At 37.1% G+C, this 12,612-nt stretch overlaps 1 protein-coding gene across 8 annotated transcripts in view; it reads right to left on the bottom strand.

The window, feature by feature from the left end:
• rasgrf2b (Ras protein-specific guanine nucleotide-releasing factor 2b) overlaps nucleotides 1-12,612 on the bottom strand; it is a 77,441-nt gene that overhangs the window by 19,299 nt on the left and 45,530 nt on the right. For 6 of the 8 annotated variants that reach the window (XM_048189226.1, XM_048189227.1, XM_048189232.1 and 3 more), the window contains exons 10-16: nucleotides 11,781-11,941; nucleotides 11,006-11,072; nucleotides 10,408-10,544; nucleotides 7,823-7,905; nucleotides 6,817-7,065; nucleotides 5,385-5,477; nucleotides 4,557-4,966 (exon numbers count right to left, since the gene is read on the bottom strand). In XM_048189226.1, coding sequence (XP_048045183.1) covers nucleotides 4,557-4,966; nucleotides 5,385-5,477; nucleotides 6,817-7,065; nucleotides 7,823-7,905; nucleotides 10,408-10,544; nucleotides 11,006-11,072; nucleotides 11,781-11,941 — 1,200 coding nt within the window. The remainder of the gene's footprint in view (nucleotides 1-4,556; nucleotides 4,967-5,384; nucleotides 5,478-6,816; nucleotides 7,066-7,822; nucleotides 7,906-10,407; nucleotides 10,545-11,005; nucleotides 11,073-11,780; nucleotides 11,942-12,612) is intronic. The other 2 variants (XM_048189229.1, XM_048189233.1) reach the window with 2 other exon arrangements.

The raw sequence follows: 12,612 nt of genomic DNA, 5'->3' as shown, positions 1-12,612 counted from the left end.
ATGGTGATACAGCATGAGAGGTTGCACGGTGGTTAAGTAAAAAAAAAAAAAAAAAAAGCCCACCCATAAGCAGGGTTATTATAGTTAACTAAAACTAAAACCATAAAAAAAAAAAAACATTTCTGTTACTTTTCATTTAGTTTAACTTGATTTTCTAAAAGAACTAAAACTGAAATAAAAATAAAATTTAATAAAAACTAGACATAAAAAACACAAAAATGACATTAATAATTAAAACTATTAATAAAAACTAATAGTAGTGATACTAAAATAACAGTATATTCTGGGCATTAGATACGACTGGGGACATATGCATACGAAAATGATTATTTTGCTTTGGTTTATCGTTTAATACTAAAAAAAATACTTAAAGGGATAGTTCACCCAAAAATGAAAATTCTGTCATCATTTACTCACCCTCAAGTTGTTTCAAACCTATATGAAATTCTGACTTTTGCTTAACACACTAAAAAAGGATATTTTGAAGAATGTCAGAAACCCCATTGACTTCCATTGTATTTTTTTTTTTTTCCATACTACAGAATTCAAACATCAGCTGTTTGGTTACCCATATTCTTCAAAATATATTTTTTTGTGTGTTAAGCAGAAGACAGAAATTCATACAGGTTTGAAACAACCTGAGGGTGAGTAAATGACAGAATTTTCATTTTTGGGTGAACTATAAGTCCGATCACACACTCAAAAAAATAACTTGTTGGTCTAACTTAATTCAATTATGACACCTATTTCCACACAGTTGAACTGATTTATTTGAACTTAAGCTAGGTTAATTGTACTGATGAGTGAAATTCATCCTAATTGAATGAGATCACACCAGTTTCATTTGACGTATTCTGTGTATGTTTCCTGAACATAATTCATTCTTGTTGATCCAACCAGTGCTTTTTTTTTTTGTTGTTGTTTTTTTGTTACCATCATGGTGAAGATGTGCGCTTGTGCTTAGGTTTTGAGTAGCTGTTGTACACAGACATACATGTTTTCATGACCATTGAGAGGGGAAAAGCTGGTGACCATATGTAGACTGTGTAAATTATGTGCTGGCCCTCAAACAAATTTATTTATATTTCTATAAAAACTAAACTAAAATAACACTTTTTCATATGCTAAGTAACATTTATAGCATGCAAATAATGATCAGATAAAGAACTTCTCATCACTGGCTTGAGCACAGTTAATGCTCGTTGAGAACAATATAAATTTATTTTACGTAGCCACCTAGAGCCTAACCACAAGGTCTACAATTCAGCATAATGGTAACCTCAAAAAATCGACATAACATAAACTCTTTTAAATGTCAAATATAACTGAACATCAAACTTTAAAAGGTATTTCCCTTTACTAAAAAACACATTAAACAGCACTTAAGTTCAACATTTACTGTCCCAATCTTTCCCTAAGCAAAGCATGCTGGGAACTAGAAATCCACTGCCCAGGTTCAATCAATGCAACATAAATGATTCATGTAGTCCCAACACAAATGGTTTAGGTTGACCTAACATTTTGCAAATTTAATTTCATTTAACATAATACAATTGAGTGCAAATGCCAATTAAGTAAAAAACTAAAGATTTGTGTTGGTTCAGCTTATTTTATTTAAATAAACTGAACAAGCAGCTAGAATCATTTTTTTGAGTGCAAAGTAATACGTGGCTTGTCTGATGCGGTGTTAAAGCTTACTATTAGTGCCAATAGTTCACAATAAGATTGACCTCAGAATATGGTGGATTTTATAGCAGAAAGAGGGAAAAACAATAGGGCTGGGACAATAAAATAATTCATTTCGATTCGTCGCTCGATTCTGAGATTTTCCGAATGCATCGCGCTTCTCTCTTGGACCGATATTGAGCTTAGTTTATAACAGCAGATGGCGCTCTAGGCTAGTTCTTAACCGCACACTCAAATGCACACGAAGAAGAGCGCATGTGCATTCAGCTATGTACTTGCACCTCAGAATGCTTTTATAACACGAAATTAATGTAAACAGCCCACTGCAAAAACCCTTGTAATTCGCTTCAACCTTTTCAAATTTTATGAATGATTATTTTATAGAAGGTTCAAGTGGTGTGTGTAAGGAATTGGAAGCAAGCAGAATACAGCTGTTTCTAAAGCACGCAGTGACATCTGCTGTTAAAAACTAAGCTTAGAATCGTTTCAAGAGAGAATCGTGATGCATTCAGAAAATCTCAGAATCAATCCAGAGTAGGGCTGCACGATATATCGCATGAGATTGTCACGCGCATTTCGTCAGTAAAGCCGGTTCCCTGATTACCGCTAAATCGCCATCACCTGCTTTCAAATAGAGCGCCATTTAATAGACAGAGCCGTAGATCACTGAAAAGCCACGCAATATCGCGTTCATATCGCAGATGAATCGCCTTCGATAATGAACGCGATATTGCGTGGCTTTTCAGTGATCTACGGCTCTATCTATTAAATGCCGCTCTATTTGAAAGCAGGTGATAGCGATTTAGCGGTAATCAGGGAACCGGCTTTACTGACGAAATGCGCGTGACAATCTCATGCGATATATCGTGCAGCCCTAATCCAGAGTCATTCTCGATTTGCGATTCTACGATTTTTGTCCCAGCCCTAAAAACAATACAAGAAAATCTAAACTAGCAAACACAAAAGGCCAACCATCAGTAGTTCGCACACCAGAAATCCTAACCAAAGTCACTCAAAGACGTCCATTTCCTCGACACATTTCCATCTTTTGAATGTTTCTGAATAAGGAAAATGATTTATTATTTGGTTGAGGTTTCAAACATTGCCTGCTTCTCATTCCGAGCTGCCTGGATGCCAGTACAATAGAGGGCCATAACCACAAGCATTATGGGTGTTTCGTCAAAAAACTTAAGTCCTCTGTTTTGCATTAAGGAGGGACACAATACAAGCATGTTTGCACTTTATTTGCGCGTGGATTTTATGTGGAGACAGGAGAATGCTGGTCAGACTAATAGCCTATAAAAGAAAATAACACATTAGTTTGGCTGTTAAGTTATTATGGTTTCAATGTAATTTGGAGCACCTACAGAAATTTTACTTAGAATATTCACTCTGCCAGCTACTTCTAGATGAAATTATGCTTTTAAAAAGGCAAAAGCCAGCTAATGAAGGTCGTGTTCATGAACATCCATGTTACTATCCAGCTAGTGTCTTGACCTACTTCCAACATCCCAGCACTGCTCTATTCCAAAACATAGTGAGCTGCCTACAGAGGCACCGCATGATCCCAAGGTGAAGGCTTGTAAAATTAAAAATCTTACTTATGTTGGCTAATAAGATACCTTGTTTTGGCCATATTATAAGGCAGCCAGCATCGCATGTATCCTTCTTGGAAAAAGCAAACCCAGAATATATTGTGATAAGCCCAGCAAAAAAGTAAATCCATGAAAGTAAATAATGATAGATTATAAAGCTTACATTTCATTCAGTTCTTCAGTACCAAATATTTGTATGTACAACATATTTTTTAAGATTATTAGAGATGTTAGACTGTTAGCTTAGCAACATGCTAACAGCAAATTCTATAGCACAACAGCTCCCACCTACTTTTTCAGCAGCCTTGGTTCTGGAAGTATCTTTCTCATTCATTTTTCCCATAGGGACTTTTAAAGAGTCTTTGTGAATCACAACATTACAAACTAATTTGAAGCAAAAAACAAAAACAAAATTGAAAACAGGACAAAAAGACAAATGTACAAGACTGTGTACTTAACAGCATTAATAAGGGAAAAAACTACAATTCCATGAAGCACTGCAAATGAATGAATCAAATTTAAAACAATGGATAAATATAAAACTATTGATTTAAAGATGTTAATTATGTACATATAGAAACAACATATTTTAGGTTTACTGAAAAATATGCATATACTGTATATGCAAATATTTGAGAAAGTTTGAGAGTGTAGGGACGTTGACTCATTCGCTGTACTTCATGGGAGTGGGCAGGCATCAAAGAGTTCTATTGGTGCAATGTTTAGGCCCTGTCCCAAATGGCACACTTCAAATGCACTTACAGTGTTGTGGACTTACAATGGTCACCGTTAAGTCCACAAGACTATAGGGTGTCCCATTTGTCATTTTAGGTTTCAGAAGGGTGCTCGCGAGCCTTTGAGTCTAATTTCAATTGTCTGATTGGTGGAGATTTCTTTGCAGAATCATGAGTAATGTAGTTTTCACCAGGAATTTCACAGTTAAATAAAATTAGTTGAAGAAATGTGGTCTGATGTCTTCAACAAAAGCTTATGTCATTGATTAACAACCACATAGCCTCATAAGTCTGTCTGTAAAGGGGTGTGTGAGTTATTGTTAAAAGTCAATTCCCCTATGTAGAAAATTAATGGTATTTTTACTTCCAGAACCCGTTTGTTGCACTCTCCATGTGAATCTCCATGTGCTTCCAACTTATCAGGCTCTATTTCAGTAGATACCCAGAAGGCAGTAGACAGTGGGGCCACTCACTAGGTTTTAAAACCGCTAATAAGTTTCTCTCACTACTCCTAGAAAGAAAAAATCTCTTTTCTGCTCACCTCTCCTGATGCTGCGGCGCAGTTTACCACAGAGGGCGTCGATTCGCGGCACCTCGGCATTCTCATCCAGAGCTCCAGGGCTCTGCTCAGGGGAGGATGGACTTTGTCCATGGCTAAGGTCCAAAGGGGGCTTGTTGTTGTTGTTGGATGGTGGGGGTGAAATGGTGGGGTTGGCTGAGGTTGGGCTGCTGGCTGCAGATGATGAGGTCGTGGACAGATCCAGGATGCCTACTTTTGAGCTGATAGGGGAATTAAGAGAGAGTTTCCTAGTGCGAACTGGAGAGGAAGTACGGGAGGGGATGGAGAGAGGTGGAGGAGATGAGAACTTGCGACACAGTCTGGGGGATTTGTCATTTACGTGGTCCCCGCTGCGGTTGTTCTGGTTGGTGGCGAAGAAAAGCTCCAGGGATCTGAGTTGTGGAAACAAAATTGAAAGATGGGGCATAAATGGCAGAGCAATACTGGCACATTCTCCATACTTGCATGCTCCAAGTACACTTAACATTCTTGTGTGTTGGATGCATTCAACATGTGGCAACACATAAGGAGTATCAGTTGTTGAGGCATGCCTCCTCTGCAGCTTTCAGAGTTTGAGAACAACAGGTAAACATTGCAAGATGTGAAATCTGCACTGGATGATAGCAATTGTGCAAGGACAGAATCTGGTATTTATTGAAATCACATAATAGTAACTTCCAAAAAAAGAAAAGGAGGATAAAGACAAACACTCCCAAAAATACAGTCAAACAGAGAGGAAATGTGAGGAGATAGACCAGAAAAATGGACAGGGATGAAAGTGAATCGGTAACAGAGAGATGGGTTTGTTACTTTGACTGATCCAGTGCTATCTTCCTGATCTTCAGGCTGTAGTCTGGGCAGATGGATGTAATGGACAAGCGGTCAAATGAGTGATACTGGACCCTGTGTGACAGCAAAGTGAGTGGGGGGATGAGGAGCATCAGAGACAACACATTAAACGTCACATCACTCACAATGACACCTTCTGACCACAAACACCTTCACATGAGGTACACATGCTGTGTTTGCCTTCTGCACAAGAATATTGAACATTCAACGGCGATTGAGGAGGAATTGCTGAGCGCTTTCTGGGCTGCTTTTTAAGTACAGGTCACTAAAAGTGCACTAATTTAACTTGGCAGAACACATGCTTTTGGAATAGAAAACATTTTTCCATTTGAAAAGACATTCAATCTGAGCATAAATGTTTGCAGAGATAAATGCACTACTCAGTCTCACTCACAGCAGTGTTTTAGACGCATACATCTTGTGCTCTCTTTCATATATTTCAATCACACAAAACATTTGAGCGTTAATATATGGTATTATTTTAAATGGATTAGAAAGGTGGCCTTGTACACTGTGGCCTATGCAAGTTTCCAACGACAAGCAAATTCCCTGTCCACACTAAATACAAAACTGCTGTGTGATGCAATATAATTACAGCCAGTTAGAAGACATTTCATAGTTATGTGGAGCAGGACCAATGAGATCTCTTTGTGGGCTGGGCTACCCAGTGTGATGCAGCTCAATTAGAAATTAAGGAACTGACAAAATTTTCTGTTAATTGTTGTGGTTAGGACAAAAATGTAGATTTACATTGAAGGACACAGGTTAGGACAGGTTTTGTATAGATTGTGAAATAGATTATAATATGCAGCACCCTGATATAGATTCATTTTTTTAAAGCACATATAAAAGTAAGAGGCATTGCGACTATTTTGAAGATTTTAATGCTTGTTTTAGACTAATTTCATCATCCTTCTGATGTAAGACAGATTCGAGTGTCTCCGATTTAAACTTCTGTAGTAAAAACGGTAATAGGGTTGGTTAGTTTGTCAGTATGAACTTTTCATTTCAATGAATCAATTCAAAATTCAACTGATTCAACAATTTGTTTTCTTCACTCAAAAAATATTGCAATATTTTTCATAAATTACATATATTTTTCAGTAAAAATTTATGTAGGTTAAAACAGCTGTAATAGCTTTTTATAACAATATTTTTTAAAAATAATTTTTGATAGTTAGTAGATTATTACTATATATTAGTTCTTGCATTAAACTTTTGAAATCTACTTGACAACAGTGGCTGTTGGTTGAAATGAGGGGTTGAAAAAAATAACAACTTGAGATATTTTAGAGTAAAGAGAAAAACTGAGATATATATTGGACATCGAAACAAAAGGCTATAAAATATAGACATAATTTTTTACTTTTAACCCCTTTGAGAGCTCCATTACCTGACTGGTATGGATGTAAAAGGCTTCTTGTAGATGTCAGCCAGTTTCTCCATGACCACGGTGGCAGTGGTGAAGATCCGGTAGGTGTGCAGGAAAGTGTTGAGGAAGTCTATGGAGAGGAAGCGCAGGTCGGTCAGCCTCTCCAGCAGCCTCTCCACGCTGGCGTAGCGGATCTGAGGAACCTTGCAGGAGTTGAGCGTCTTACTGAAGCAAATGTCAACATCATCTTTATGGAGACGTGCATCGGATCTAATGAAGAGCACAACCAAAGCATCTTTACGGTCTGTATGCTGTACATTTATGTTGATGGTGACTGGAGATATGAAAAACTAGTGGAGATCAATGATTTTGTTTGCATCTAAATATGTTAGCTAACTAGTCCAAATGTAACCTAGATTTGTAGACTAATAATGAAAATAATAATGATATACAATATTTGTTTTCTGCTTTTTTAATGGACAATTTTTAGAAGCTTTACACTATCCACAAGTAGAATATTTAAATGTTAAGGGTTTTTTTTTTTTTTTTTTTTTTTTTTTTTGCTTAAGGCCCTTTTTGCTCATTGGAAATGCTGCATCCTTCCTGGACTGGTAGTGCCAACATATTTTCCAGCATGGAGGGAAATTAGTCCCGGTTGCTTGCTCTCTCTGTCACTCCAATGTTTAGCTTGGACAGATGTGTTTGTACAAATGTAGAGTGCCGGTGCAGGGCTTCAGTGCATGTTCACCGTGCCTCCAAAACAAGCTGTTAGCAAGATGCTATTCTCAGCTAACTGATTTGCTAAGTTTGAAGGGCTAATCATTTAAAAATTGGTATTTTTGGTAAACTGAAATGTTATTTTTAGTCATTTGGTCTTTTACTAGATGAAATCAAAATCATTTGTATGTGTACATGCGGTATTACTGGCCCAAAAATTATGAACATAGTGGAAGTGCTTCTATACAATAAACTGACCCATGGCAATTAAGACACACATTGTTTCTTTATAAACACAAATCTGACTTACTTAATCATGTGCGGCACTGTGACTTTTGAGTTCTCCTCAAACACGCTGGTCATCAGGCCGTTACAGCGGATGTTATCGATGCACTACATCCCAAAGAGCAGAAATTTAAATGAAGAGAGGGATCAAAACAAGGAACAGTACAGGGAACAACACAGTTAATCTAGTCATTAAACACGTGGACATAATGTAATTTCTTTGTGTATATAAGAGACTGGGGGGTTCAAGGACAGAGAGACATCTCTTGTGGGTTCATCAGTAAGCCATGTTCTGACAACAAGTACAAAGCGTTCCCCTCCAGGACCAAGTCTTAACCTCATGGCTCTTGAATATGGTGTGAGTTTTCAGTGAGATGGTGGTTAGTTATTATCCACTGCTTCTGCATAGCCATTATCGCTTTTTGTTTTTAAAGGCTACAGGGGATTTGTATGGTTCAGAGCAATTGCAGAAACTACAGATGAGCCTTTTGGGTACATTTTCTTTCAGTGTTTGGGTAGTTTTTGTGTTACCCAGCTCCTGGGTCAGACACTGAGTTATTTATCGCAGACTTTTTGCAACCTCCGTCAAATTGGTGCATGTCTTCGGTAAAATGCAGGTTTGTACATTTTATTTTATCTATGAATTTGTTATTATGCTGTATATTTTTTAATTTTATGCAAAGCAACATAAGGCGCAATTTTATGATTTTATTAAAAAAAAATACAGAATATAAATATTTAGGATGCTAAAATATGTTCTCAGAATTGTACACTGATTATTTATGGACAGTTAATGGAGTCAGTCACAGCATATTTTGGCTATGAAAACGCAGGGCAGCGGTCTGAAGTTAGCAGTTCCCCCGTCAAATGCGAGCCATCTCTGGCACAAGATCCAGTGCCGTTACGGTGGAAAAGGGACAACAGAGACTGGTCGATTACATTTGAATTACTTCTAAATGTTTAATTTTTACTTCTAATATTTGTTAAATGAGCTTAAATGTAGACAATCTGTATTTAAAAAAAACTAGATAAAATATGCTATACTGTAAAATATAATTGGGAAAAAAAGGAATTATTATGCAAACCAGTGTTTGTGTGGAGTATTGTAAAAAAGTTGAGGGGTTAAAGGGTTAGTTCACCCAAAAATGAAAATTCTGTCATTTATTACTTACCCTCATGTCGTTTCACACCCGTAAGACCTTCGTTAATCTTTGGAACACAAATGAAGATATTTTTGTTGAAATCCAATGGCTCAGTGAGGCCTCCATAGGGAGCAATGTCACTTCCTCTGTCAAGATCCATAAAGGTACTAAAAACATATTTAAATCAGTTCATGCGAGTACAGTGGCTCAATATTAATATTATAAAGCGACAAGAATACTTTTGGTGCGGCAAAAAAACAAAATAACGACTTATTTAGTGATGGCCGATTTCAAAACACTGCTTCAGAAAGCATCGGAGCACAAATGAATCAGTGTATCGAATCATGAATCGGATCGCTGGTCAAACCGCCAAGCTGCTGAAATCACGTGACTTTAGCGCTCCAAACTGCAGATTCGACACACAGATTTACAATGCTCCGAAGCTTTCTGAAGCAATGTTTTGAAATCAGCCATCACTAAATAAGTCGTTATTTTGATTTTTTGCCGCACCAAAAGTATTCTTGTTGCTTTATAATATTAATATTGAACCACTGTACTCACATGAACCGATTTAAATATGTTTTAGTACCTTTATGGATCTTGACAGAGGAAGTGACATTGCTCCCTATGGAGGCCTCACTGAGCCATTGGATTTCAACTAAAATATCTTAATTTGTATTCCGAAGATTAACGAAGGTCTTACGGGTGTGGAACGGCATGAGGGTAAGTAATAAATGACAGAATTTTCATTTTTGGGTGAACTAGCCCTTTAAGTTAATCTGTAAAAAAAAAAAAAAAAAAAGAAAAAAAAAAAGCTGTATTATAGTAAAAACAAAACAAACCATTATGCTGGGTTAAATCAACCTATTATGCTGGGTTAAATAAACAACCCAATTTGCTGGGTAAAATTAACCCAACATGTGCTCTGTCCTATATTTACCAAGCTCTTGGGTTGAAAACAACCTAAATTGGGTTGTTTTTAACCCAGTGTTTTTTAGAGTGTTTGTATACCTTTAATCAACAACAGAGTTGAGAGAGACAACATCATAGTTGGATATGGGGAATGAAGCAGGCTAGATTTGAACCCGCATCTACAACACATGAATTAACAACCGTGCCACAGCACTGTCCAAGTTTATCAGTGAGCATATACAGAATAATGATAATATATACACTTCGGTTCAAAAGTTTGGAATCAGTAATATTTTCTTTAAAATTCAGGAATAAATTACATTTTAAAATATAGAAAACTGTTGTACTTTAAATTGTAATAACATTTAACTGATTTTAATGTGTTTTAATCAAATAAATGCAGCCTTGGTAAGCATAAGTGACTCCTTGCAAAAACATTTAAAAAAATCTTACCGACCCCAAACATTTGAACAGAAGTGTAACCTTGAAGAAACCATCAGCAGTTCACTTTAAATGCAGAAAAGGAGCTGTTGATTACAAGTGGCTTCCCTCTCACCTGGCTGATGTCGCTGGTCCAGGCCGCTTTCTCCTGACGGGAGGGAGCCAGCAGCACCACAGTAAAGGCAGGAGCATCTGAGGGCTCTACCACAATCTTAAAGTCCAGGTGACCAAACACCTGCCCTGAATTTTTAGCTAAAAAAAAACAAAAAAAAAACAGAAGGTTACAAATGAACACAAATCATGCACAAAATCCTAATTATCAGTCCTGTGGGATCACTCAAAATAACAATGGCAATACAAACTAATTGAACTGAAGGGATCTCTTCTTAGAAACATAATAGTGATGGTAATGTTTATTAAATAAGCTCTTAGGAACAATATAAAGGAATTACGAGAAGGTCATTGTGATGCAGTTTTGAATTAGCCATTGGGTCTCTTTCTATACCCTCAAGTGGATAATCAATCCATGACAATTATCATCTCTGCCCATTTGACATTTAAACAGCAGGCAGCTTTGACTCTTTTCTGACCTGTTCATAACAGTTAATTAACCAGCACTATATGAATAATGTCCAATATATAGCTAATGATGCATGTCTCCAATCATCTGTGCTGATGTGTTTGAAAATTGTGCATGAAAGAAACAGTCTCACCATCCTCATCATTGGCGTCAGGCTCTTCGATTAGAGTGCACTCAATCAGGGACAACACACCACCTTGCTGCCAGAGTCAAACCATTAGGATGAGAGGTTAATCACAAAGGGAGAGTTTTCTGATATTGATGGTTTGTTAGAATAATGGGTTTGTAATGGATCTGAATGTACAAAGACATTCCAAATGTGTTTTCCAAAAGCCTATGTATTGCTTGCTTATAGATCTCATCACCAAATAATTATTATAACTGGTAATTATTTAACTGGCTAACAAAAACGAGGTGTTGTTGAAAATGAGAAATTGACTTAATATTAGTTTGATGCATTTTTCAAGAGTGTAATTTGTGTTTTAAAAGAGTTACACACATATGAAAGTTATGAGGAAATTCAGTTTCAGAAATTGTGCCTGAGGATTGACCTAGTCAATTAAAAAAGCACAGATGCACTTCACACATTCTGTGAGTTATGCAATAATGTGCGCATGGGGTGTAGGGACTGAATGAAATGAACAGGGGAAGCTCAAACCTCATCACATATGATTAACCTTTTGAAATCATTACAGTTATCAAACATTTGCTTCTGGGTTTCTAAGTTATTGATCATCAGGGGTTAGTTTCTTAATCACTATGTCTTAACTGCCTTATCAATACATAAAAGACAGACAGGATGACATTTTGGGGTTTTCTTTGTTGTTTTTTTTAGAGTGACTGGTGTGTATTAAATGTCATTTTCTCTTTGGTTGATTTGTTGCAGTACTCTGTGTGCATGTGCGTACCTTGAGCAGGTGAAGTTTGCCTCCCGAGCTGCGTGTGCAGATAAGGAAGTGCTTGGTAAAGAGGAAGCACTGTCTCTCGCCTTCTTTTTTGAGTGAGAGAGAGCCAAGTCGCACCTTACTGAGCTTCCCTCTCTCCACTGAAGGCAACTGGATCAAAGAGCCTGAGAGAAAGACGGCAAGAAAGAGAAATGAAAAATGTGAAAAAGAGTGACAAGTCAAGTTGAGTCAACAGAGCCACAGCAGCATACCAGAACAAATGATAAATTAATCAAAGACACTTTTACCACTGAACAAAAGACTACAAGAAGAAAAGGGAAACATGGCAGATTTTCAATCAGGACATGGAGTGAAAAAAAAAAAAAATCAAAAGATTCAGATCTCATAAGCCACAGTCCAGGAAATCCATACTGTCACTTCAGTATGGTTTATTCTTAGTTTGGTGACAGAGCCCTGACACTCCTATCATCTTATCTTTGTGTGGGTGTGCAGTTTCATGTTCGCTCAAGCTGTACACTCTTTCATCCATGTGTGGTGTTGTATGTTCAGAGCGTTGTGTTCAGATCCTGGCACTTCTGTCTAGATTGGTTTGGTGTTGGGCTTCAGATATTCATGCTTCATGTTTTGTCTCTTGTTGTGAGCGCACGGGTTGAGTGTTCATTCACTCACTGTGCGCTCTTGTCTCATGTGTTTTTATAGAGCGCCTGTTATGTTTTCATTGGCCAGGCATTTTTGTGTTGTGTTATATGTAGTTTGTGGCATTTATGCTATCATGTTGTCCCATTCTGTGTAGCTTTCATGTTTGTCATGTTTTGTGTGAGCACATGGCTTTGCT

The sequence above is a fragment of the Megalobrama amblycephala genome, linkage group LG4 (assembly GCF_018812025.1).
Source record: "Megalobrama amblycephala isolate DHTTF-2021 linkage group LG4, ASM1881202v1, whole genome shotgun sequence".
Taxonomy (NCBI): Eukaryota; Metazoa; Chordata; class Actinopteri; order Cypriniformes; family Xenocyprididae; genus Megalobrama; species Megalobrama amblycephala.
Note: the sequence above shows the minus strand (reverse complement) of the source record. Positions and strands in the feature narration are given on the sequence as shown.